The sequence below is a fragment of the Cajanus cajan genome, chromosome 11 (genome assembly GCF_000230855.2).
Source record: "Cajanus cajan strain Asha chromosome 11, NIPB_CcT2T_4, whole genome shotgun sequence".
Lineage (NCBI taxonomy): Eukaryota > Viridiplantae > Streptophyta > Magnoliopsida > Fabales > Fabaceae > Cajanus > Cajanus cajan.
The window spans coordinates 32,476,721-32,502,717 of record NC_138527.1 but is presented as its reverse complement, the minus strand read 5'-3'; the positions used below and the strand labels follow the sequence as shown (position 1 = coordinate 32,502,717).

At 31.9% G+C, this 25,997-nt stretch overlaps 2 protein-coding genes across 2 annotated transcripts; one reads left to right on the top strand and one right to left on the bottom strand.

Moving 5' to 3' along the window:
• The first annotated feature begins 3,554 nt into the window (after nucleotides 1-3,554).
• Nucleotides 3,555-6,803, top strand: LOC109800811 (Dof-type zinc finger DNA-binding family protein). Its single transcript, XM_083066963.1, has 2 exons — nucleotides 3,555-5,070; nucleotides 6,282-6,803. The coding sequence occupies exon 1, from the start codon at nucleotides 3,994-3,996 to the stop codon at nucleotides 5,008-5,010; it is 1,017 nt and encodes a 338-aa protein (XP_082923089.1). The 5' UTR covers nucleotides 3,555-3,993; the 3' UTR covers nucleotides 5,011-5,070; nucleotides 6,282-6,803.
• Nucleotides 6,804-12,379: 5,576 nt separating this feature from the next.
• Nucleotides 12,380-20,303, bottom strand: LOC109800800 (Di-glucose binding protein with Kinesin motor domain-containing protein). Its single transcript, XM_020361678.3, has 19 exons — nucleotides 19,922-20,303; nucleotides 19,140-19,444; nucleotides 18,859-19,030; nucleotides 18,694-18,764; nucleotides 18,411-18,594; nucleotides 18,110-18,219; nucleotides 17,909-18,008; nucleotides 17,719-17,805; nucleotides 17,431-17,607; nucleotides 17,037-17,310; nucleotides 16,730-16,891; nucleotides 16,382-16,597; nucleotides 16,260-16,297; nucleotides 15,971-16,134; nucleotides 15,618-15,869; nucleotides 15,304-15,369; nucleotides 15,043-15,117; nucleotides 14,874-14,939; nucleotides 12,380-13,010 (listed from the first exon to the last, which is right to left on the bottom strand). Exons 1-19 carry the CDS (start codon nucleotides 20,085-20,087, stop codon nucleotides 12,546-12,548), a joined length of 3,150 nt encoding a protein of 1,049 aa, XP_020217267.1. The 5' UTR covers nucleotides 20,088-20,303; the 3' UTR covers nucleotides 12,380-12,545.
• Nucleotides 20,304-25,997: the final 5,694 nt, after the last annotated feature.

Here is a 25,997-nt window from a genome sequence, read left to right as displayed (position 1 = left end):
TTATAGATAAAAAATAATTAATATTAAAACTTAATTTAGACACTCACTTACAAGATTATTATAATTATTGTCAACAATTATCAATCACCACCATCCATCAGCATAACTATTACTATTGTCACTGATAATAATGGTAGTGGTGACGACAACAGTAATAATGGTAGTATTAGTGACACCGTTACTACACACCACCATCGTTGCAATTGTCACTACACCATTGTCGACATCGCCACGTGGCAGCATTGAAGGTGGTGATGGTTGCAACCACAACTACAACCATAGTGGTAATGATTGTTGTAGCGGTAGGTGATAATGATGTTGATAGTTGTAGAGATAACAATAATAATAATTTTGTAGAAAAATGTATATGATTGAGTTTTAATCTTAACAATAGTTATTTTTATCTATAATTTAAAAATTATAATTTACTCCTCTTCTCTCTTATAATAAGACATACTCTCATCGGATACGTTTTCATAAAAATAATATATATGCACAATTGTAGATTAAAAATTTAATAACTAATAATCAAGATAAGATTAAATATTAATAATATATATAATACAATTTTAAATGAATTACAATCTCGACTCTTAACTTTCTAAGTAATGATTATTATCCTTTATCTTCTAAAATTTATTCTCGTTAATCTAGTGGAGTCCAAATTCCACTTAAATAGAAACAAAAGTGAAAATTTTGAAACAAGAGCATGCAATATATATAATTGTAATTTACTCTTCCCTCCTTTATGTGTTCTCTCTATTATGAGCTAGCTACTTACGTCTCATCTAAACTTATTATTGTATTTGATTTTTTTAGAATAACTGAAAATTGTAAAGTAGTTATTAGCTAGATTATCAGAGGAGATAGCTCGTGAGACGTGGGAGTAACGTTTTGTAGGAAACCTTGTTATTATGTAATGTATGGGCATGGTTTTTGGTTCGGTCTCACGGGAATCCAACCACCCCTCTCACGTGTTCCTTTCTCTCTCTGGGTTGGACCTGCCTGTTTTTCAGCGTGCGTAGAACCATACAACACAAGACTTGGTCGGTGGTTCGGTTCCATCTCTAATTTGTTGCCCACCTAGCTAGCTAGCTATGATCAATCACACATGTTGCAACTTACAACACAACAATCACAATAAATAATAGTTGTTTCTATATTTGCCCACTTTATTGTCAAAACTCAAAACTATGCATACTACTATTAGAAATGAGCCTGACACAGTAGTTTTAATAAATATATGTTTCGTACATATATTTCAAAGTTACATTAAATTTTAGTTTCTAAGTAATCCATTTTAATTTGCAACAGTATTTGGGTTCTCGGAATTGTAAAAGACTTCACAAAAACCGCAGGAAAAGCCAAACTAGGATATATAAACAGAAGAATAATCTTTCTTTTATAAGTTGATATCCATAAATCTATTGTATCATTAACTATTCAATCATTCTTCTTGAATCATTTGTAGATGTTTAATCACGTTAATTTCATATTCAAAATGTTTAATTTTTTTTATATAAACATATGTGTTGAAGATGCAACATCTCTTCTATAAAATAGTGTTTATGAACATATGTGTTGAAGATCTAACATCTTTTCTAAGATAATTTTTTATTTTATAAACTAATTTTATAAAATCAAGTTAAAGTTATAATCTATTCTCTTGAAATGAATAGCCGGCAATCTGAGACCTGGGGTGGCTTGTGCTTGTGGTGCATAGTTATCTCAAAGTAAATCTCTTTTTTCTACTGCACGTTATGCTTTAGATCTCCTGGTTCCCAGAAAGGTATTCCACTCTATCAACTAAGCTACAACAAGACAAGCAGGTAAATGGTTGATCACGACCGTTAAAGTCCTGTTATAGATTGGGTATCTTTGCAGTTATAAGGGTTTTCACAATCGTACTTCCTTCCATATGTCAGACTCAAATATAGAAACAGACGTCAAGCAGACTGGATTGAATTGAAATCAGTTCTTCCTCTCTCTTCCTTCTTTTTCTTCCTTTTTTAATACTTGTGGAGCAAAAGAAACTAAGGTGTCTGTGTTTGTGTGTAGTCTATTCTATTGGTACTTGTATCATTCCATGATTTTTTCCACTTTAAAATTTAAAAACCAAAGACATAATCTATGAGTTCAATAAATTAATCACCTTTCCACTTGTAACTGAACAAGACTTTTCTAGGGGTTGTACTACTTTTACTCAATCTGCTGTTCAATTAAGTGGCACAAAAGGGTTGTGGTAGGGGCGGGCCAGATCGATGCACATCACATATGCTATATCATTGATAATGGAGCAGAACTAGTTAGAGTGCAATTAACTAAAGCTAATGATGCTAATTAGATTAGAGGGATGGCTAAGAAAATATTACACGTGTGAGCTTTTATTTGGGATTCTTCATGGAAAAGTAATCTTTGGTGCAGTTAATCTTTGGTTCAAAAGGGACGTTTCAAAGAAAGAAATAGACAAGCTGTTGGCAGTGTACAGAGCACCCAGTGCTGTTGTACTGCTGTTGTTATGTTTCCCTTTACTCACTCAGTTCTCTCTTCCTCATCCTACGTACCATCCTCTCTACTCCTACTGCCCCTATCATTTGTTGCTCTAGCTGGTTCCAATTGTAGCTTATATATATATATTCTTATATATTACTCTGTAGCTCATGTACCATCTTAATAATTAAATATCCCTCCCGTTTCATTCTTCATTTATGCCTAGCCTCATTTTCCTTGTTGGTTCCTGCATTATATTTATCACTCAACTGCTGTAATGAGAGAAACAAGTAACTAACACTGGATTGCAGGCTCTATAGGGGTTGTTAATGCCATGTTCGAAGACAATATCCGGAGGGTTGAGTTAAGATATCGGTTACGCTTAATTGTTAGGAAAATTTAATATATGCCTCAAACTTATTCCTATATAAATGTTGCTGATGTACCTGCTTTTTTGGTACATTTATACGTGCTGGTTACGAAATCAGTTGCGAGAACATTTAATTTTTGAGAGTTAAAGTCAACATAATTTTGGTCCACTTAAAATGTTTGTGGCTAGGAATTTTACAATAGTGGACAAACACAAGTGTCAAAATCCACGTATATATAACTTAAAAGAGAAAGGAAAGACCTGCATGTATGACGAAAAAGTTTGTTAAACATGTCCCAGCTGAGAAGGGAAAGTTAGGTTTTCTCATAAAAATTATTTTTGACACTCAAAAACCTATTTGCCATCTACTTAAAGAAATAAAAGCAAAATACTGTATATACAAATATAATAAGGAATATGATATAATAAAAAATAATTAAATATTTAAAAATAATATGTCCAAAAATCGTTTCTCTTTAATTTTTTGTTAGGAAACACAAAATAATTATACTGGTGCTAGGATTTGGACATTAATTAGCAGACAGCAGTAGATGATTAAACTTATTACCCATTGTCATTCAACTCGATTACCCGTTGTCACTCATCAAACTCCAATACACGTCTTCCATTATTATTTAATAATCATATTAAAGGACTTGTTCTCAGTCTAATAGTTTTGTTGTAGTAGTGGATCACTTATACTGACACAACTGTTTTGGATCATCCTCTCACACCCCCTTTTTCTCTCTCTCTCTAGTATATATATATCACACTACCGACTGTTTTTATTCTAGTGACATCTGTGCCCTTCTACCTCTCTCTCCTCCATACAATTATGTGTGTAGAGACACAGCTTTCTTTATTCCATTAGATCTGAAAAAGACCAGTTACCCAACCTCATACATCATTTTGCTAATTCCCAATCACCCTCTCTTTGATGAGGATCACAGGTGCCCATCAAACACCCAAGATCTTCCCTTCTTTCCTTCCTTCCTTCAACTTATCTTCCTCATGCATGAAATCATTCAATTGGTGAGTATCTTTGCCTCTGCAAAAGGAAACTGAAAAACCTTTCCCACCCCACAACTCCTTAATTTTCTTCATCTCTCACCACTTTTTCTCTCTCTCAAACCATGTCACCCGATGAGACACCACCTTCAAAGCCCGCCACAACAAAGGACCACGAGACTCAAGGTTCTGGTGGGAGGAAAAGCTCCTCCACAAGGCCTCAAGAGCAAGGTCTGAAGTGTCCACGTTGTGACTCACCCAACACCAAATTCTGCTACTACAACAACTACAGCCTCACGCAGCCTAGGCACTTCTGCAAGACGTGTAGAAGATACTGGACAAAAGGAGGTGCTTTGCGTAACGTCCCTATTGGTGGTGGATGCAGGAAGAACAAGAAGGTGAAGTCATCAAGGCTCTCATGTGACTCCAAGGACTCTGGTTCCTCCTCTTCAGACCTAGGTGGCCTCAAGTTCCTTCACACTCTCTCTCCCTCCATGGACTTTCACCTTGGTGGCTTACCCTTCCCTAGGCTGCACCATCACCCTCCAACTCCAACTCCAACCACTTATAACCATTTCTCTTCTTTTGGTGACACTTCTAGTGCCTCTTCATGTTTCAACCTTGACCCTTCTCCTGGCACCTCAAATTCTTTGGCTGCAATGAACTACCCCTTTTCTTACAATGGTGCAGTCCAAGGCATGAGCTCTATGAACGTTCACAGTCACACTAGCCTTGCTTCCTCCATCGAGTCTTTGAGTTCCATAAACCAGGACTTGCACTGGAAGCTGCAGCAGCAGCGTTTGGCAATGCTGTTTGGAGGAGATAGCAGCCAGAAAGATAGCGTTAATAACCAGGTTGAGAACCAGACACAGAAGCCCCAACCCATTATGTTTCAGAATCTTGAGATTTCAAAGCCAGGCATTAATTTCCAAGTTGGGAACTCAAGAAAAGAACAAGGTCCAAGTGGGGACACGCCATCAACCGAGTGGTTCTTTGGGAATTCTTATGCCTCGGTGGCTCCTACAGCTACTACTACTACTACAAACAGTAGCGGTGGCCCAGGGAATGATAATGTGAGCAATTGGGGTAGCGGTGTTCATGCTTGGGGTGATGTGCCGCAGCAATATAGCGCTTTGCCCTAGCTAGATGTGAAGCACGAGGAAGGATATGATATGATAAAGATTAAAGAAGAGGACTAAGAGGTAGAGTGGTAGATCTTTTCTTTATAACTTTTGGAAGAAATTAATAGGCCAACTCTGATATTAATTGTCTTAAACTCTTTAGGTATATGGTAGTTATGTCACTCACTCACTCTTGTTCTTTACGTTGCCTTCAAACGAACATATATGTAATGTAACAGATGGGAAAGTTACGTTAAGACCATAATGTGTTCATATACTCTTCGATTTCAGCTAGATGCTCATCAATTGTCTAAATTCTTATTTCTTAATTAATATTGGATGGTACGTTGTGTGCCCTTCATTACTTTGCTCCATTATTGCAGATCAATTCGAACTACCTGTCTTCCTTTATCTGTTTCCTCCCTTTCCTATTCAAAAAATTATTAACGCGTCATTCAATTTTGTTCTCTTTTAAATATTATACTCTTTTAGTTAGTTATTTTACCACAAGAAATGTCACTTAAAATATTTTAATTAAAGAACAAGAACTTAGACATCACTAGGAAAAATAGTGACAAAATAATTTATACATAACTTTTAAAAATTTGACACTAATATTATTGTGATATAGTATTATCGATGAATGAGCAATTTATCACTAATACATACTTTTTTTTGAAATTTTTGTAGTGCTTACAAAAGAGAAAAATGGTGATTTTAATTTCAAAACTGATGGGCAGTCTGTGCTTCCTTTCTTGTACTCTCCATATATCATGCATACATAATATGTTACTTCAATGGACTGGCTTTAAAACTGTCCACGATTATTTTAAAGATCTTACTTATTATAGTCTTCAAAACATTGATTAAAAATTATGATAAGTTACAATAAAGAATATGCAAATATATTGTTTAATAAAAAAAATTCCAACTTTGGATTTCTTAATTAGTAGCTTTAGGAACTTGTTAACATTCTTTATTTTTTTTAAACCAAGGCGGATTTTAATTAATTTCGATGGAATTGGAGTGGTGCCTGTATTCTTTCTCCTCTAATCATGGTGTTCTCAAGCTTTGGCTATTGTAAAGAGTAGTATAATGTTACCGTTTCCCTGAATGTGTCATTGGGATCTGTGATGGAATTGATTTGGCCTGTTGTGAATTTAAAATGGGGGAGAATTTAATGCCATATATCTTTGATTTGTTTTATGTTCAGTTGATATCCAAAACTTAAACAACACCACACCAGTGCCTCAGTGTGTCCCTCTCACACTCTCTCTCTCTCTGTGTATCAGAGAACTGAGTCTCAGGCTCTTCAGCTACTGATCAAACGCTACACAAAACACGCAGTGGCTGGGCGTAGCTTGCGCTGCTTGGCCTCTTGTTAGCCCTGCCTTGTAGGCCTGTTCTCTCTCACTCTCTTTAATTTCTCTTAAGACTATTCGTAATTATTGTTGCAGTGTGGTGTGATTTGGTGGTGTCTGAAAAAGTGGTGGTTTGAAAGTGAATTGAATGAAACACTGTCAACGTTTGAATAAGAGACATAAAAATATGGCATCTAAAGCTTAGGGTTCCATTTTTTTGGTGCATAAAAATAAAAGTTATGTTTAGCTTTATAGAGTGTTGGAGAGTGAGCCCTTGCATCCGTGCTATTTGCCACTGACCATCAACTCTCATTGCTATATACTGTATCATGTACAGACACAGTGAGAGAGAGAGAGAGTGAGCATTGCTTTTTTCTTCTTTATTCTTCACTTTCACTGTTTGCGCGAAAAAACTCAGACCCCACAATTGCTGAAAAGATTACCATTATATGCTCTTCCCCACCTTTATCCCACTCATCATATCAAATATGTGTGCATGCAAAGTGCACTATCTTCCCTACTTATGTTAAACTTATTTAGTGAAATGTGCAATGTGCATGTCTCGTACATCAGGAAATAATAAATATAAGCCTTCAATTCTTGTAACAAGTATTCTTCTTAATACCAACATTCCTTTGGCTCTTAATAAAAACAGAAAACGTACGCAACTTTGGTTGCATACCCCTTGCGCCCCCACAAAACTATTTCGCCTTTTATGCACATTAATTATATATAATTTCTATCTTCAAAAGAATGAAAAGATTATTCTCGACTGTCTAATATATTTATATATATGATGATTAGACAACATTTCTTTTTTCCTTTTTTTTTAATCACATTCGTACAAATAAATGGCACTTTTTTCTTATACAGGACTCTTTAATTTAATTTCAAGTAAAACATTACATGCCAAGGAACTATCAGGGTCATACAAGAATAAAGATAGTAGAGCTCAACCTTTTAAGTCTACTAACAAAAAAATTAATTTTATTATTTATTTTTGTAAAATAAAAGACCGGATATATTAATATAAAAAAATTCTACATATAGTTTATTTCATTTAAAGTAAAAATAAATCTTAAATTTTGGTTTAAGTCTTACTTATGGGTTAAAATAGGTTAGATCACACAAGTCGATAACAAACTTGAGTTTGACTTGCAACAAGATTATTGAGATCAAGTTTTGTTGTTTATTTCTCATATGCTCAGCCTAATTTGACCTAAAAATTTGTTCATGTGACATGTTTTATACATGATATATAACTAGGCCAATAAATCTGATTAGGCTAAAAGACTTATATTAAATATATTATTAATTATATATTAAATATAAATATTAATTAATATATAATACTAATTTATAATTTTTAAATAGATTGACTTATCAAGTTTATTATATATTTTTAAAAATAAAATATAAAGTCTAGCCTTTTTAAATAAAATGATTTTTGAAAAATTGAAGTTTAGTTTTTTTTTTTTTTTTGTTGTTGATAAAATCAAATGAAATCAAAATATTGCATAACCTATTTCCACTCTTGCTCATTGTTGAGCCAACCAACTAGAAGCTTTATTTTGTAAATATAATTTATAAATATGTGGATTGGGTTTGTTCATGAGTCACGCGCAAGAGAAGCAGAGAATGGGGAAAGGAAGAGGGAAATGAATTAGAAGATGAATGTGCGTGATTAACGTGATAAAGTTGGAGAGAGACACTTTTGTTGAACTGCTGTGTGTAGCAAACCGTCATTTTACAACTTACAAGTGCAAGAAGCTCATGACATATATGAGGGGAAAAAAGGAAAACAAAAAAACAAGCTATATATATATTCTCTGCTTCTCATCATTCTCTTCCTTATCCTACACCCAATCGTCTGGTCCCACCATCATTCATCAATCGATGGTTTTCCCGGCTAAACCAACTTGTGCAATCATATGCAAGACCAGAAATTAACATAAAGGAAGATACACATTTAGTTATATCTTGCTGAAGGAGTTGGCCCCACATCATGAAAAATCAAGATTCAAATATCTACTCAAAGAACTGCTCGCATTAGTTTAAAATTTAATCTTGACACAAACAAGATTGGTTTTGTTATGATATAGAAGATGATCACAAAAAAATCAAGTGATTATCTAGGTGCAAAACACTAATGATTATATATATATATATATATATATATATATATATATATATATATATATATTTTTATTTTTTTTTTTTTGTGTTGAGGAAATATATATATATATAAGAGAGTTATCTTTCTAACATAATTAAATATCTTATTTTTATGTCTCAATCTTTCAAATAATGTGGTATCATTGATATCAATAAATTATAAGTTAGTCATCATTATTATTATCATAATTATTGTGTGATTCTTGAAAATTATATTGGAGCAAATATTTATTTACTATAATTTAAGGAAATCTTAATTAGACATGTTATCAACATGTTACTCAATCAACTCATGTGCCTCAAAAATATATAATGGATAAAATACTTAAATGATATACTGATCAATAAAATACTTAAATAACACATTTGTCGATAAAATACCTAAATGTTATATTAATTAGGAAAAATATCATAATGATACACTTGCCTACCAATCCAAATATCAAAACATAAAGAGACTTAATTATTGTTTGGAAATGAGACATGATCGACAAAATATCTAGATGGTATATTAGGCAACAAAATATTGGAATGGTACAATTTTTTAAAAAATACATATATACTTGAAAAAGAAAACGTTCATAGAAGAACAAGAAATTTTCTAGATCATTTGATAATGTTTTATAGTTTTCAAAAAATCACCATCACGCACAGTATTCTCATCTGCATGTGCTTTGAATTCTATTAACATTAATAGATCACTTATAATTCATACAATGAACTTATATAATACTGTTTCCAATATGTATTATTTTTTATTTTTCTTTATCGCATCAATCATATATCATCCCATCTAGTTCTCTCTTTCTTTATTTTATAACGTTTTATATAAAAAGAAAATGTACCGATACAATTTCTCTAATAATGTCAATGATTTTCATGAGCATCATATACATACAAGGTCGTGGGATGTCTCGTGACCCAAGTTAAATAGTTGGTTTCTACTTTCTATTATATAATTGTAGACTTTATTCCTAGCTAATTCTATTATAGTAAATTAGCTAGTTTCAAGCTTTGATGTTTGCTTTTGTTTGAAACTTTTGGTATTTAAAAACTACTTTGAAGATCTGCCGCACGAGTTAATCAACTAAGTAGATTGAGGGGATTTTCTTAACAAAAAGACCAAGTTCTATTAACACATATTTTTTTATTCATATAGCTCAAACATAAAATTTATTTTAAAAAGTCAACCTTTTATCGCTCGGATAAAAATAACATATCTCTTTATTTATATATAGCATGTATTTTAAAACAAATAAAAACTATATAAAATTAATTAATATTGAAGGATAGTTAGTGGTTAATAACAACTTTTTTTACATAATTATAAAGGATAAAATGAGATATAATATAAAAGTTACAAGGATAAATTTATTTAAAAATTGTGTATTTGAAAAGAGGATATATTATTATTATTATTTCTAAATATACTAGAAAAATTTGATAAAAAAAGGATACTAGAAAATTCATCCTATTCGAATTAATTAATTAAAAGAAACGAAAAGGAAATCCACAAGTACTTCAAAGCAAAAATTAATGAATCAAAAAATTGTTCGAGGAATTTCATAATTAATGTTTCCTAATTAATATATTTAAAAGTAATTATTTGTATATAAAGAAATATTAATTATGTGTATAATCCAAATTAAAAAATATTTGATTTAATATATCATCTGGTCCTGAGATTTTTAATAAGCCTCTAAACTAAAAAATAATAATAATACTTGAGTCCTTCATATTTTTATATTTTTTTCCTTCCAAGTTAGATGTGAAATTTAATAAAATATATTTAAATTTTCATATCCAAAGAACAATATTATATTATTATTTCATATTATTATAATGTGTATACAATTTTAATCTATACTCATTAAAATTTCAGAACTTTTTGATTAGGGAGATTACAAGATTTTTTACATATAAGAATTAAAAGCTAATAAACATGTATAATGACATAAAATAATAATTTGATATGGCTATTCACATATAATGATATATCTATCTATTTGAATACAGTCTAGAAAGAATTGTGAAAAATTCTCTACTAAAAATTAAGAATATTTTCTAGTAGAGAAACTCATATATATATATTAGAAGGGACAGTCAATTTGAAACTTTGTATTTCTTTAAACAGATATATTAAATTTTGTTAAAATTAAATAATAATAATAAAATATAATTAAACTATTTATATTTTAATATATTTTTAAAAATATGTATTATTTTAATTTTGATTTATATGAATGAGGTATTTGATTATTTTTTTTTATTAATATAAAGTTTTGTATATATAATTCAAGTAAAATGAAGTTTCACTTTTTAATAAAAATATTTTAATTAAAAATTATTAAAAAAATGTAATAATTATTAAAGTTATACTAATGTAATTTTATCTCTTCTCTCTTTATATAAAATAAATATTTTGTTAAATTTTACCGATTATTTATAATTCTATAGGAGAATTTAAAAAAAAAATAACAAGAGATCAAAATATAAAATATTTTAATTTACATACCTAATTAATTTTTTAAAACATAGGGACGAAATAATATATCAATCATACTAATTAATATAAAAATTAATCAGCTTTTCATGCTCCCCTTTGTTAGAAAGTAAATCAATGAATTCTACCACACCACTCATCAATCTAGACATTATCTTGGTAACATTAACGCTCTCAATTTGTATCAAACCAGTTTGGGTGAGGTTTTATACGTTCTAGTATGCAACAACGTTATGACTGAAAATTTTGATATGTGAAGGAGAATAAGAAAAAGAAAGAAGCGAAATTGGGAAAGCGATGAGAAGCTCATATATGAAGAAAAGGACAAGAAGTGAATGATGGGGTGACTGGTGAAGGTTTGAATCCTCTCAATTAAATCAAAACCAGAGGCCAAAAGAGCAGAAGAAAACAAAAATGGTGACTGAGACGAAAGCATTATTCTCGTTTATAGGCTAGGTGACCACGATAGAGACATGTGTAGCTGATAACGGGAGAAAATTTTAGGCTCACCACTTGACAATTGACATTTGTATACTTACCTTAAAATGTAGTTTTCTTAATGTTATTTTTTTTAAAAGTTTTTATATTTATTTTTTCAATCATTTTTATCCCATATAGTTTAAAATAGATGTTTTTTTCTTATCGTTAATTTTTTATAATATTATTTATTTTGTGTTAATGTGGTATAAGTCTTTAATTTTGTAGATGATAAAAAAATGTGTTAATAATAGATGTTGCATGTAAAAATACAAAAAAAAAAATTGTTAAAAAACTTAACTTAAAGTAATTTTAATAAAATAAATTCGACATCCAAAATACAAAATTGAATTAATATTTCTGTCGTATTAATATGAAAGATATAACAAAGATAAAAATTAAAAAATTAAAAATATAAAACTAAAAAAATTTATCTTAATTTATAAAGACTAAAAAAAATTTAAAAAAATAAACATGGAAAATAAAAATTGTTTATTTTAAATTATAAAAATAAAATAAATAAAATTATAGAGACCAAAAGAGTATTTTAATCCTTCCTCAACTACTTTGACCGACTAATTTTAGTGGATACATAATTTTTGAAGAGTGCGTCTTTTAGGTTGAGGCATGATGTGTGGCTTGTGTTGGGTATGTCAAGGAAAAAGTAGCTAGAGATGGGTGAGTTGTTCATTGCCCCAACTATTTTAATATATATGAACATAAGTAGTTATTAAACTTAGATTGAATCTGTTGATTAGACCGAAGTCAGCTAACTACATTGCCTAGCATGTTAGACCAGTATATTATTTAAGAATAGATACGACACAAGTTAATTTGATGAATCTTATATATATAAATAATTTGAAGAAAAGTGTGAATAGGAAAGAGTCAGTAATATAATTTCACTAAACAATGATTTCATGTATTCTATTAACTATTAAACAGAAAATTTCAGTTGCAAATCAAGCTTTCAGGATAAGAAAAGGAATTCTATACTATAGGAGCGAGCAGCCTCCTTTTAAAGTTACAGGATATAGTATTTATCTTGACCAGATTTTCTTCTTACTGTCCCTCTCTCTGATTCCTTGAGCCTGATCTCTGCTTGTGCTAGCTCTCTTGTGGGACACTACTGCAGCTTGGCTACCAATGACTGGTCTTGGTGTTGGTCTTCCACCCCTCACTATTTTAGGTGGATCAGATTTCCTTGTGATTTTTCTATCGTGTAATGATGATGACATGACAAAGTTGTTTTCATCATTGCTTCTAAACTCTCTTTTGCTTCTTATCTGATGAGTGGAATCATTCCCTTTGAACAAAGAACCTTGAATTATCTGGCGGTTCACTGAGTTTGAACACCTTAAAATGCCAGCGTCAATCTCGCTTGGACATTCTTCACTCGTGCAGCTTTTACCTACCTCAGGTGTGGCTTTTACTGCATCCACAAAACAATGAGTTTGTTGCCACTGTTGCTCTCGTTCTCTGTACCTATCCTCTAGTTCTTTCATCTGTTGTGATATATGAGTAATTAGTGCAAAACAATTCATTTAACACATGGCAAAGAAGGTCAACCGTGATAAATGATGAAAATTGAACACTGATAAGGCTTTTCCCTATCAGTGTATGGAGTTATTCAGAGATTATGTTTGTAAGGAGATAACTTCTTTATGGTAAACATGATGATTACAAGGAATAAGAAGGTCAAGCATGATAAATGATGAAAAATGAACACCGATAATAGAGCTTTCCTTTCACTGTATGCACGAGTTATTCAAATATTTTTTGGTACATATCATTGGTCATTCATTGAGATTAATCTCCTTAGAGATCTTAAAACACTCATATGTTGCTTCCTCCCAACCAGGTTTTCTTTATATACAAGAAGAGTCAGGATCCAAATTCTGACACACTTGCACAAGGTAACTTGTTTTTGGTACACATGACTACAAGGAATATATCCCCAATCATTCATTGAAACTAGTCTACTTCAAAATCTAAAAACACTCAAAGGACACGCTTAAGATAACTTTTTTTTTTTTTGTTTTGGTACACATAAGATTACAAGGAATTATCCCTAGCTGTTCATTAAAACTAATCTACTTCGAAATCTAAACACACCCAAAGGTGTGGGCTGCTCCCTTTCAACCAAGTTTTCTTCATATACCAGAGTCGGGATTCATACCCCTCACCCACTTGGCTTAAGATAACTTGTTTTTGGTACACATATGATTACAAGAAATATATTTCGGACCATTCATCCAAACTAATCTACTTTGAAATCCAAAATCACTCAAAGGTGGGTTGCTTCCCTCTCAACCAGGTGTTTATCATACAAGAGTAAGAATTCAAACCTAACCCGCTTGCATAAGGGGATCTAATATCCTTGGGACCAATTTTTAGTCATTCATTGAGATTGCCGATTGGGATCCTTCATGATATAAAAACACTCACAGTAGGTTTCCCCCACCCAACTAGGTTTTCTTCTAACACAAGAGTCAATATTCAAACCTCTAATCACTTGCTTAAGGGGGCCTTGAGCTGGTCACCACTTAGATCAACTACTTGTTAGAATAAAACAATTAAAAACACATTAATTAACAATATTTTCAAAATCAGATTGATCATCAAACTAGTCAAGACATTAACTTTTAAGGTTCAATAGTTCAACTATAATTAGACTATAGCTAAATCGATATTAATAAAATAATAATGATAACTAACTAATACAAAAAAATAATATCATATTAATATAATATCATAATTTTGTAAAACAAATTAAAATAAAACATCATTTTATATATTTTTAATATTTAAAGTGCATGTAAAAGTCTAAATATAATATTTAAGTTTAAACTTAAATAAAAAATAACAACATATATTAACAAAAACACTTTTACATTTAGAGTAGAAAAATCTCAAATTAATATAATATAAAAATGTAAAGTATCATGATTTAAAAAATATATAAATGACTAAAGTATATCTTTACAAGAAAATTATTAAAATGATAGATAAAATAGTGTATTCTAATTTGTAATTTTTTTTACATATATTTATCTATTTATCATTAAAAAAATTAAATAAATTTTAAAATAAAAAATGTTAAACAGGACCGGTTCAACCGGATTTTCAACATTGATTTTGGACTCGTTTGATCTATTCTTGACCAGTTCAAACCAGTTTCAAAGCACACCGATTTTTTAGAACTATTGGATCGGTCACCAGGTTGGTTCCCGGTCAAGCTGATTAGTCCGGTTTTAACAACTATGTTAATTAGGATATTACTCTTAAATGCGATTTTAATCAAAAAGCATTCTGTATGTAGTATGCACAACAGAAACAAGCTGTCAATTTTCTTCTTTGGTAAGTACCTGTTGATGAAGCAAGGACATTGAGCTCTGTTCCTGCTCTTTCAGTTTTCTCTCAAGCTCCTTGATCTGAAGAATATGAAGCAATTAACATAAAAAGGTCATTAAATATATCCCATTATCAAACTACGCAGAATATCTTATTGTACGAACAACTCTAATTGTTGGCGACCTTATCTTTCAAAATGGCAGATTCAGACTCAGACCCTTGCATCTGATCTTTCAGCTTTTTCTCTAGATCCCTAACCTGCTTACGAAGAAGAACTGCTTGAGTGATTTAAATTCTCTTTTGACCACAAGCTAATTGATCAGTAAAACAAAGAATGGTTGTAAACTTTTCTTCAAGACATAATTCATCACATGCCAAGGTTTTGCCAAGAAAAAAGAATTAAAGATGAGTGGAAGGGCAATTTTCCTAATGTATAAGACGCACCTTCTGTTGTAAAGTTGCTGACTCTGACTGCAGTTGTTCTTTCATCTTTCTCTCTAGCTCTTTCACCTTAAGTTGTAAAGTGTCTTGTTAGAAATGAACGTGAGTGGCAGTAACCGAGGATTTAATTTTATTTATGATAAACTCAAACAAGCACTGCCTTTTGTGATACCCGAAGTTGCCATTTGATGTCAAACCTTTTTTAATATTGAAGCTCAAAACTAAAACCAAAGCCATGCTAGACATCCTTTGTTGCTACTAAAACAATGTGTAGAGGAGAAACAAAAATCAAATAGCAATGTCAAGCAGAAAGCAACCTTTTGTTGGAGGGTACAGCAGGTTTCTTCCTTCCCTCTCAATTTGTCAGATAATTGAGAAATTTGTTTCTCTGACTCATTTTGCATGGATTTTCTCAACTCGATCTGTCCCTCAAGTTCTTTAATCTTTTCTTGTAGACTTTTGGAAATTTGATCCTTGCCTTTAGCCTTGCTCTCCATGCTTTGCATGTTTTCTTCAAGTTTTCGCATAGTTTCATCTTTCATTTTGCACTCACTCCGTGCTTTTTCAAGCTAACGCCAAAGTGTAAAAGGAAGAAAACATAAACTATTTATAGAACATAGGGAAATAGAGAATAAATTTTAATTTGTTCCAATTAGGATCAGCAGCCTACCATTGTCTTCATCTTATTAAGTTCACTTGTATCAATTTGTTTCTTGACAGGACCTAACTCAACACCCCTCACTCTAGTTGCAAAATTAAGTGAGCTCAGTGTCTCATTTAAGTCCTGGTCTGATGGACTTATTTGTACAAACATCAAGGTTTTGGATTCACCACCTGAAATGTTTTAAAAAAAAAGAAAATAACAAGCTAGAAATTTACCAATATAGACTGGCAGAAACGAACCTTACTCCTAAAAAATACAAAAGAAACACACAAAAAGATAAACTGACTTGACATACCTAGCGAGTCTTGAAGCAACTGTGTCAGTTTAGAGTTCCTGAAACCACCAAAAGGAAATAGCATCATTAAAACTTATATTCACTTATTAAGATGGGCTAGGGATAAAGAGGTGCAGATATACCTATATGGAATGTGACTACTTTTAGCTGCTAAAGCAGATATTACATCTCCAAGAGCAGATAGAGATCTATTGATATTTTGTGCTTCCTTAAGTCGTTCCCCTTCCGCTGCAGTCTTTCCAATTCTCTCACTACCTGCCAAATCCACTAGCCAAAGTTTGCTCTTGGTACATGCGCCATTCAACAGATTTTTAGCCTTTACTGTTATACAAAGCATGCTGAAACAGATACAATCAATTGTTAACAAGTATAATTAAAAGAAGAAAAAAAAACAAAACTCGTATTGGTGCAGAAATTTAAGACAAGAAATCCTCCTTTAGTGATAAATAAAAAATACAAGAGCTTGGTACCAGTGAGATCGGCTGCTATGTTCATTAACGTTATTACTTCCAACTGCTCTAGCATTATTTCCAGCCTGCAGTACACTCCAGACTTCATTTATGTTATCAATCTTGACTTCTACAACACCAGGAACATGATGAAACCCTTCAGAAGCTAGTTTCACCTCCAACCTGATAACCATTTCAAGATATCATTCCAGCTACTTCAAATTCCTGTGCTTAGAAAAGTGATGTTGCATATTCTAGCATGCTTGAAACCCATTACTGTATCAGACTATCTCACAAATGGAAGCAATGACAAACATAACAAAATTACCTTTTTGATGTAGGTCCTGTAGCCAACAAGTCTCTGATTTGTTCATTGTAAACCTCAAGCACACTAACAGATATGTCATATTTGAATGTTTCACTCCTTTCATTACTAATTTTAAACAAGTGCTCAAGAGTCCTGTAATTTACTCCTCTATTTTGTTCTGTTCCTTCCATGGTGAATGTCTTCCCTGTTCCTGTTTGTCCATAAGCAAAGATGCAAACATTGTAGCCATCCAGTACAGAGATTACCATTGATGATGCGTCAGCAAAAACATCAACTGTTAAAACAAAGCAAACACTGTCGTTTAGAAAATTCCTAATTATATTAATAATAAGAATCTTGTACCAAATATATAAGAGCAATGACATTCAAGCAAACAGTTATAGATTGAAAATACCTTGGTCATCATTTGGTGTATAAACTCTGTCAAATCTGAATGGTTTTTTGGTGGAGCCACCTGTTAAAATTCCTAGGGATCCATCCTTTGCTGCATCAAAATCCACAACTGTATTGTACCCAGCTGATATTTCAGCCTTATTCAATGGACGGCAACGACAGAAAACCCTGATGTTTCCTATTATTCATAACAGAAGCATATTAGTGCCTTTGACTTGAAGTTGTTCTCTTTAAATCGGAACAAACTCCATATCTATGGAGAATAAGTAAACATAACATGAGAACATACCTTTAGCCTCTTGAACTTCATTGAAGAGTTTCTTTCTCATTGTCATCTCTTCGTTGTACTTCACTTTGAGATCTTCACACTGCTTAACTGCAGAAAAGAGTTTTGGGTTCCATAAGATGATTCATACTATTTCAAAGCACAAAATTACGGGCAAGAAAAATGGCAACGATATAATATAATTAAAGCATACCCAATTCATGTACTGCAAAAACCATCTTATTTAATTCAGGGATTGAATCAACACATTCATGCGCTTCAAAGGAAAGTTTTGAATAATCACTCTTCATCAACTGCAAAACATATTTAGCTTAAAATGTAATTATGAGACTAATAAAAAATAATATTGATAATAACTTTAAACATAACTCCTTCCTGAATCTTCACCATTTACCTTTATTTTTTCCTGTAAACTGTTAATTGCTTCTGTCCATTTCTGCTTATCAAGCTCGTAACTATTAGAAATATTCTTCAGGCTTTCAGCTTGTTTCTCCACAGTTTGATCTGACAAGGAAATTGGCAATAAAATTAAGAATGTTTTAAATGTGCATCTTACTGCATTACATAGCAAATAAAATTATCAGATCTTTAAATTATTACAAATACATGTTAATGAATCTCATAAACAAGTTAGAATTATGTTTTTTGAAGTCTCTAATTTCCATGCTCTTGTAGGAAAACCATGCAAAAATTACCAGTTGTGAGTGACTTAAATGTCACTTTGTCAAGTTCCATCTGAACTGCCACTAGTTGCTCATTTGTCGCAGTTAATGACATCCATGCCTCATAGCATTCTTTTGCCTTGAGCTCGCACTGCATAGTGAGCTCTTTTATCTTATTCTTGTACTTTGCCGTGGACTTTGCCTGCATAACTTTCATCTGAAACATTCCAATGACAAGCAGGGAAAGCAAAATGTTGTGAGTCTGTGACACTTGACACTTCAAACTGTCACATTTCAACTGGGTTGCGCCTCTTACCTGTGATGAGGGAATTTCAATCTGTGCAGCGCAGTAGCCACACTTAATGTAATCACTTGTCACTAGTGGAGCTGTTCGAAAAAATTACAAAAAAGACAGCAAATTGCTGAGTAACATCTATGCCGGTGAGAATTTATTCATGCATCGTAGACAGAAATACCGTACCTGACAGCTTTGTTGCTCTCCTAATGCAAATCCCACTAACGACTGGGCTTCCAGTTATACTTTCAAATCTTATGAGAATTACCCCATCATCCTTCACAGACACCCTTGAATCAACCAACTGTACTGGCTTATTGGCTCCAACAACAGCATAGATATCCAATTCAGCTAGAACCTGTCATTTTATTTCAATAAAAAAAGAAGTTGAAGCTTTTACTTGTACAAATATGTCAATTGTAAATGTATAAAAATAAAAATAGTGTAGTTTGTATGGAAAAACTTGCCTTTTCATCTTGGATGTATACATTGAACACCCTCATTCCTTTTGGCCCATTTGTGTTGATGATCTCCACAAAATGAAGATCCACAACAAAGTCTCCAGGAGGAAGATTATCAAACCTGTAACAAAAGCTTCCCAACCGAGCTGATTGATAGATAAACGGGTAGTCTCCACCCTCCACTATTTGCTCATTGGTACGCAAAACGTTGCCACCATCAAAATAGGTGTCAGCCAGGAACGTTATTCCACCAGCTGCTTCACTAAAAGCATCCCCTCCCGCGTTTACAAACATGAAACACTCCTCTTCTGCTGCAAAACGACATAGTGTTGAAAGTAAACATTCGATCTACATAAACCTCCAGTCGTTCTCAATACGTAGAACACAGTGCTTAATTTTTTCTTTTTCTAACACAGTCCTTAAGATATTTAGGCATATTCCCAACATTCAAAAGGTTGATCTAAATTACCCGCGTAATCAGATAGCATTACACGTCCAAACTAACCGCAATTACAATTTACGAAACCCTAATCCAAAATTCTAAAGCCCCAATTAACACTTCACTGCAATTCCCAGTGAACAGTGTTGTAACTAGAGAAATTAAACAGAAGGAGCTTGAAATGCTATTGAAAGGGATGTTTTAAGCGTAATTGGGAAAAGGAAAAGGTGGAAGCACTAAATTTCAACCTAGAAAGAGGGGTAATGGAACCTTTTCTATTCTATTTTTCATTTCTTGTCTCAGTCCTTAAAACCATAAAACCCAATTTCTGAAATTGAGATATTCTAACCTGCGTTGTCAGATCTGGTGAACCCAGTTGGGATGAGTCTTGAACTGGAATCGCAAACCATCGAATCGAACAAGGACTCGCCGGCGTCTTGCATTAGAGAATCTTTAGGCTCTGAGATTAGGGTTTGTGGGTCTATATGGACGTCGTTCGATTGAATCGGATCCATGTAAAAGATCGAGTCTTGGCAATCAAGAAGGAATTTGGAGAGTGAGAGAGAGAGAGAGAGAGAGCTGGTTCGTGTCGGAAAGAAAGTTTGAGAGTGCTTCCAAGTGTGGTGAGCGATGGGAATGGGATCCTTCAAATTTGAATTTGGTGACCGTTGATAAGTTTTGAATTTACCGACCGTTAATGTATGCCCTTTCTTCTTTCTTTTTAACCCTTTGTCATTGAGCTCGGAGAAATTTGAAGACAAAACCTATCTATTTATACTTGACTTATTTAGTGTTTTTTAATTATTGTCATTCACTTTAGATAATTTAGTATAGACATTATTAACAAAATAAAATTTATTATTTAATATCCTAATTATTTACTAATTTATTTTTTACATTATTTTTTTAAAATATTATAATTTACTTAAACACTTGTACTAAATGTGTTTACTTTTGATGTTATTTTTACATTTTTATTCATCAATTTTAACTAATTATAGTATAACTTATTTTTTAATATATCACAAGTAGTGATATTGTCTTTAAGACAAAGTAAATATATTAAATATAAATTATAAATGTATAAGTAAATTATAATATTTAAAAGGTTTAAATATATTTAAATTATTTCGAATTAGGCGGGTTTTTTGATTATTATTTTTAAATTTTTTTTTTGTTTAAATTACCTTACTAATATTTCTTAGTACCTGACGTTAGTTTCTGTTTGTTAAATGATGACGTGCTAACGGACTGCCATATCATTACCTAATAGTGTATGCCATGTCAGCACACATCGCCACCTCATTCTACACGTTTGGCAGTCAATAAGAAATTGAAAGAGGACTCTAAGAACAAATTGAAAAAACCCTAAAAGAAGAATAAGAAGAAGAAGAAGACTCTCGTGGGTGAAGAAGAAGAACCGTGAAAGAAAGAGAAGAAAGAGAGAAGGGGTTAGGGTTCTGTTTCGATTGTCTTCGTCATTGACTGAAGTTGGGTTTGGGTTTGTCTTCATCAAATGAGTTCTTTCTGTGGTTCATCATTCTCGTCTTCTATAGGATAACAAGTAAGTTGCAAATGTAAGAAATTCGCTATCATTTTGACATCTCACAGCAAAGAAAATCCTGGTAAAAGGTTTTGGAGATGCCCTAATTGGAACATAAGTTATAATTAATTTTGTGCTTTGCAAATGACATCTATTGGGTTAGGGTTTAGGGTTTTCCTTTTTTTATAACAATTTTGTTTAAATTTTGGTTACAGGAACCTAAGTGTTGCAATTTTTTTCTTTGGGTTAAAGATGGTGATAACACATCTATGGGTGAATCTGTTTTAAGGAGTCACATGCGTGAAATTGAAGAGTTGAAGTTAAGAATTAGTGCTTTAATGGATGTAGAAAAAGCAAATGAAGAGAAAATTGCAAAAATCAAAAATGAAATTGCAGGGTTTCAAGACGAATGTTCTGTTGTTCATGAACAACTTACGCTATTGAAGTTGAAAATTTCACGCAAGAAGAAGAGGATTTTAGTTGAGAGAAATAGGATCAAGATGTTAAGATTTGTAGAGATAGTGCTTTGGGTTTTCATGACAGTTGTAAGCATTGTAATAGCAATCAATGTTGGTAGGAAAGATGTACACTCTTAATAGTTTGTAATTGAATGCAATTTGATGGTTTGAATGCAATTGTGAATATTTAATTGATTTGATTTGCAAAAACAACGAAGGTATCTCTGCACTGTAAATGAGTATGTTTTGAACTGAAATAGTATTCAATTGAATTCAATGTTTCATATCTGGTTTGAGTTGTAAAAATACTAAGTTATGTAACTTACTATCTCGAAATATATAGCATCATAGATTACTACCTGCATATTTTTAAGTTATACAACTTACTACCTTCAAATATTAACTATTTTTATAATACTACGTGATGATGGTAGTTTTTGCATAACACAACCTAAAATTATGACATACATTAGTACCTACAAATTTAATAATTTTCATTTGACTACTTGAATATTGCACATTGCATGCTGAGACAGAAAGACACAAAATTGTGGTCCCAAAAGGTGGACACTGCACGATGCACATTGTTTATATTTCACTGTCATAAAAAGGTACAATATGGTCCCCAAAAGATAAACATGAAGGGAAATTAAATACACATGTTGTAGCAAAAGTAATCCTAAAAAAAGCATGTATTCCCTTCTCCTATGTTCCTGCTATGATTCTTTTATTGGTGCACTTGGTCCTTCTGCAATTGGTTTTTCTATTGCAGCATTCTCATCATTCATATCTACTTGCTTCTTTCTTGTGGTTACTCCTTTGGAGGTCTTCTTTGCACCAATTTTGGTCTCATGTTTCTTTCCTACAAAAAGGTAAAAGATTAGTAATTGTATATAAGCAATGAATTCGTTATTATTATAGCATCTACCTTCTTTCTTATGGTTACTCCTTCAGGTGCAACATGTTCTGTATCTACTCCAACATTCAGATCTGGTGCTGGTGTTTCATTAGTGTGTGTTTGATTGGCTGGTTGTGGTGTTGGTGTTGGCTTTGTACAGGTTTTGGTGTTATGTCCTTGAACACCACATCTCTTACACCTATACTTTCCAAAGTCTCTTGTCAGATTTGGGTCAATTTCACCTTGTTCTCTTCTTCTCAATTTTTTTGGACGCCTAGGGCCCATTTTATTTTTAGGTGGTTGAATCTCATCAAATTGACTTTCAAGCCACATATCCTGCCCATTTGTGGTTGAAATCTTACTTGCATAACACATAATATATGTATCCCTCAAATAACAACTGTCAACATAATTCATGAAGTTCAACTTTCTGAACTGCAGCGCAGCCACTGCATGCCTGCATGGAATACCTACCAAATTCCAAAAATTGCAGCTACAATAATTTTGGTTTTTATGTCAACAATAAACTTCTCACCATTGTGTAAGTGGCTCATCTCAAAATCTCTATCCCCACCCCAACATGCAACTCAATTCTCAGATTTTTCAACCTCCTAATCTAGCCTCTTCAAAGGTTTAGGCATAATCTGACCTATGTAATTTTTACACTTATCTCTAAGGTTTGAAAACCTATTCAAGAGGTACGTCCTAATCCACTCAATTGTTATGCTAATTTAAATTTGTTACGCTAATTTAAATTTGTTTTAACATTTACACTTCTATTCAACACTATATGTAATGATCCACCATGATTCCTACACTAATGGTACAATAATTCAAACGAATATCTACTAAAAATCTTAGAAGTGTAAGTTTACTAATATTAGGCCATGTACTATATATCATACATGTGAAATAACAATATGGAAATATATTATATAAATACAATGATCCAACAAAGTAAATTATATTCACCCACAACTACCTAAAAAGTAACTTCTACTCATAACACTACACCGCTATAGTACAAAAATATATCCAACTCTGTCATCCTCCTGATGGCCACCTCAACAGCAACATCACATACATATTCATGTTCCACTCTCATATAACATATGATCATTGCAATCCAAATTATATGAAAATATACAAGGGTAAACTATGGTAAAAGAAATAACATATATTTATAATAACATAATATCAATTCAGCATCACAACAGTCTCAACAAAATTAATCATTACAGTAACACAATATTTTCAACATAACAACAACAACATGTGTCATCACGCATTTCAACTAAAGAGATCTCCTACAGGCTACAACTAAGATGAGCAATCTAAGTGACTTGTCCCTACCGAATTATAGTGTTAGACCTATCTCAGTTAGGTCAAGTATAGGATAGTGTTAGGCCTCATAAGAAATTCATGTATAAACAACTTAATTTGATTTCTTAGGCTTTGTCACTTAAACAATGAAGTATGATACTATATCAAAGTAGAACAGTTTGGGTATAGGCCTACCACGAAATTAGTTAGCTTAGCTAAACCACCTATGGGATTAACCCACCAACTATCCTCCAAATATCACAATCCTTCAAAATTAGATTAGGAATTTTAACCCCCGACTTCGTACTTTACTCGGTTAGTCATTTAACTAAACTATGGTTCGACTACTTCCATATCAGAACCACAAACCCTAGAAGGTAGCAACTTTCAAAATAACTTAATTTACCTTTAGCATCTATATATCTCAACTTAGACATGTATCTCAACCACATGTTCACAGCTTTATCACTTTATACAACATATAACTTTTAACTTTCGTCAAATTAATCAATAATATACAACTCAGTATCAACAATATTCATCATCAATTATTATCGTTTAACATCATTTAAATATAAAAAATTCATTATATTTCAACATTTATTATCTCAACACATCATATATAACCATATGTTATAAGAGAAGTAACATATAACATTTTTAACATGTAATCACCAACTAACATACAACAACACTTCTGCATAACACAATAACTGGAGTTCTACCAACCAAAACAAACTCATATTTATCTCATATGAAATATAAAAAGATTTACAACTCTCTTGGAGACTTCAGGTTTTAATTCCATCATCTACCATGTTGAAAATTACAAAAATTGTCACAATTTACCAATGTTGACAGCTTGACCTTTACTCACTAAAAAGATAATAATTGAAGTTCTAGACCTTCTTTTTAGGTGATTTCAAAGTCACTGGAAAGTTAACATCTAAGACTACAACTTTTATGAATACCCTATGATCAAATTCATTCGTTTACCCCTACTACTACAACACTCAATTTGGCACTTCAACATTAGATTTCTGCCAGCCCAATTTTCCAACTATGACAACATCGCTAAATCTTTGCCAACCCAATTTTTTCACATAGCTACAAAGTTTTTCACATAACTACAATGCTCAACTATGACTAAAGCGTTGGATCTCTACCAGCCCAATTTTTTACCATAACTGCAACACTCAACTATGACTATAGCGTTAAGTGTAGAGTTTTTATGCATATTCATGGTTTTCCCTTCGTTTCTCACTTGTACTCCACAAATTTTCCTCCTAAACAACATCTACGAATCATTTTCATTACTAGATTTATGCATGCAACTCAAAAATTTCATAAAATACCACATGTAACCATCAAAGTATCAAGATCACTTATTTTTGTCCAACTCATTTGAGAAAATCCACAACCCCAACTGAACATGCAATCTATTTAACTCAACCAACTCAGCCACAAATCACATCTTTAACGATGGTCCAACCACATGCAACTCAAAGTGTAGCAACAATTTGAGTTTTAGCTTCCTTACCCCCTTGAAGAACCAAAAATCTACCAAGAGAGGAAGAGGAGAATAAGCTCTACATGTTCCATACAGTCCCGAAGTCAAATCGCAATACAACAACTCAAACTTTTCCTCTAGTCTCACCAACTAAAGAAAGGAAGAAGAAAAACAAAAGGAAAGAAAATTTTCAGTCAAAGAGAAAATGAACAAAGAAAGAAACTAACCCTCACTCTCAAAATAACTTTTATGAGTCTCTATTGAACCTGAGTGTTACAAACATCATACGATTTTCTTCCGGTCACATTGTAAAATCAATATTTAGAATTTATTTTATTATATTTTCAAGTATATAATATCTAAAATTTGTTCTAACAATTTTTTTAGAACATAAATTCTCAGTAATATTCAAATTCAAGTAGTTATATATATATATATATATATATATATATATATATATATATATATATATATATATTTATATATATAAAGCCTGTGTCTATTTTTAGGAACTTTTAGAATTTGAAGCATTTTTTTTATAGAATTAATATTTAGATTATTGTTACAATTATATAATTTATAAATTTTACATTGAATATAACTTTTTATATCAATTTTTATTAATAATATTTATATTTAAATAATATGGAATTATTTTATTCCCATGTTATACACAATACAATATACTATATA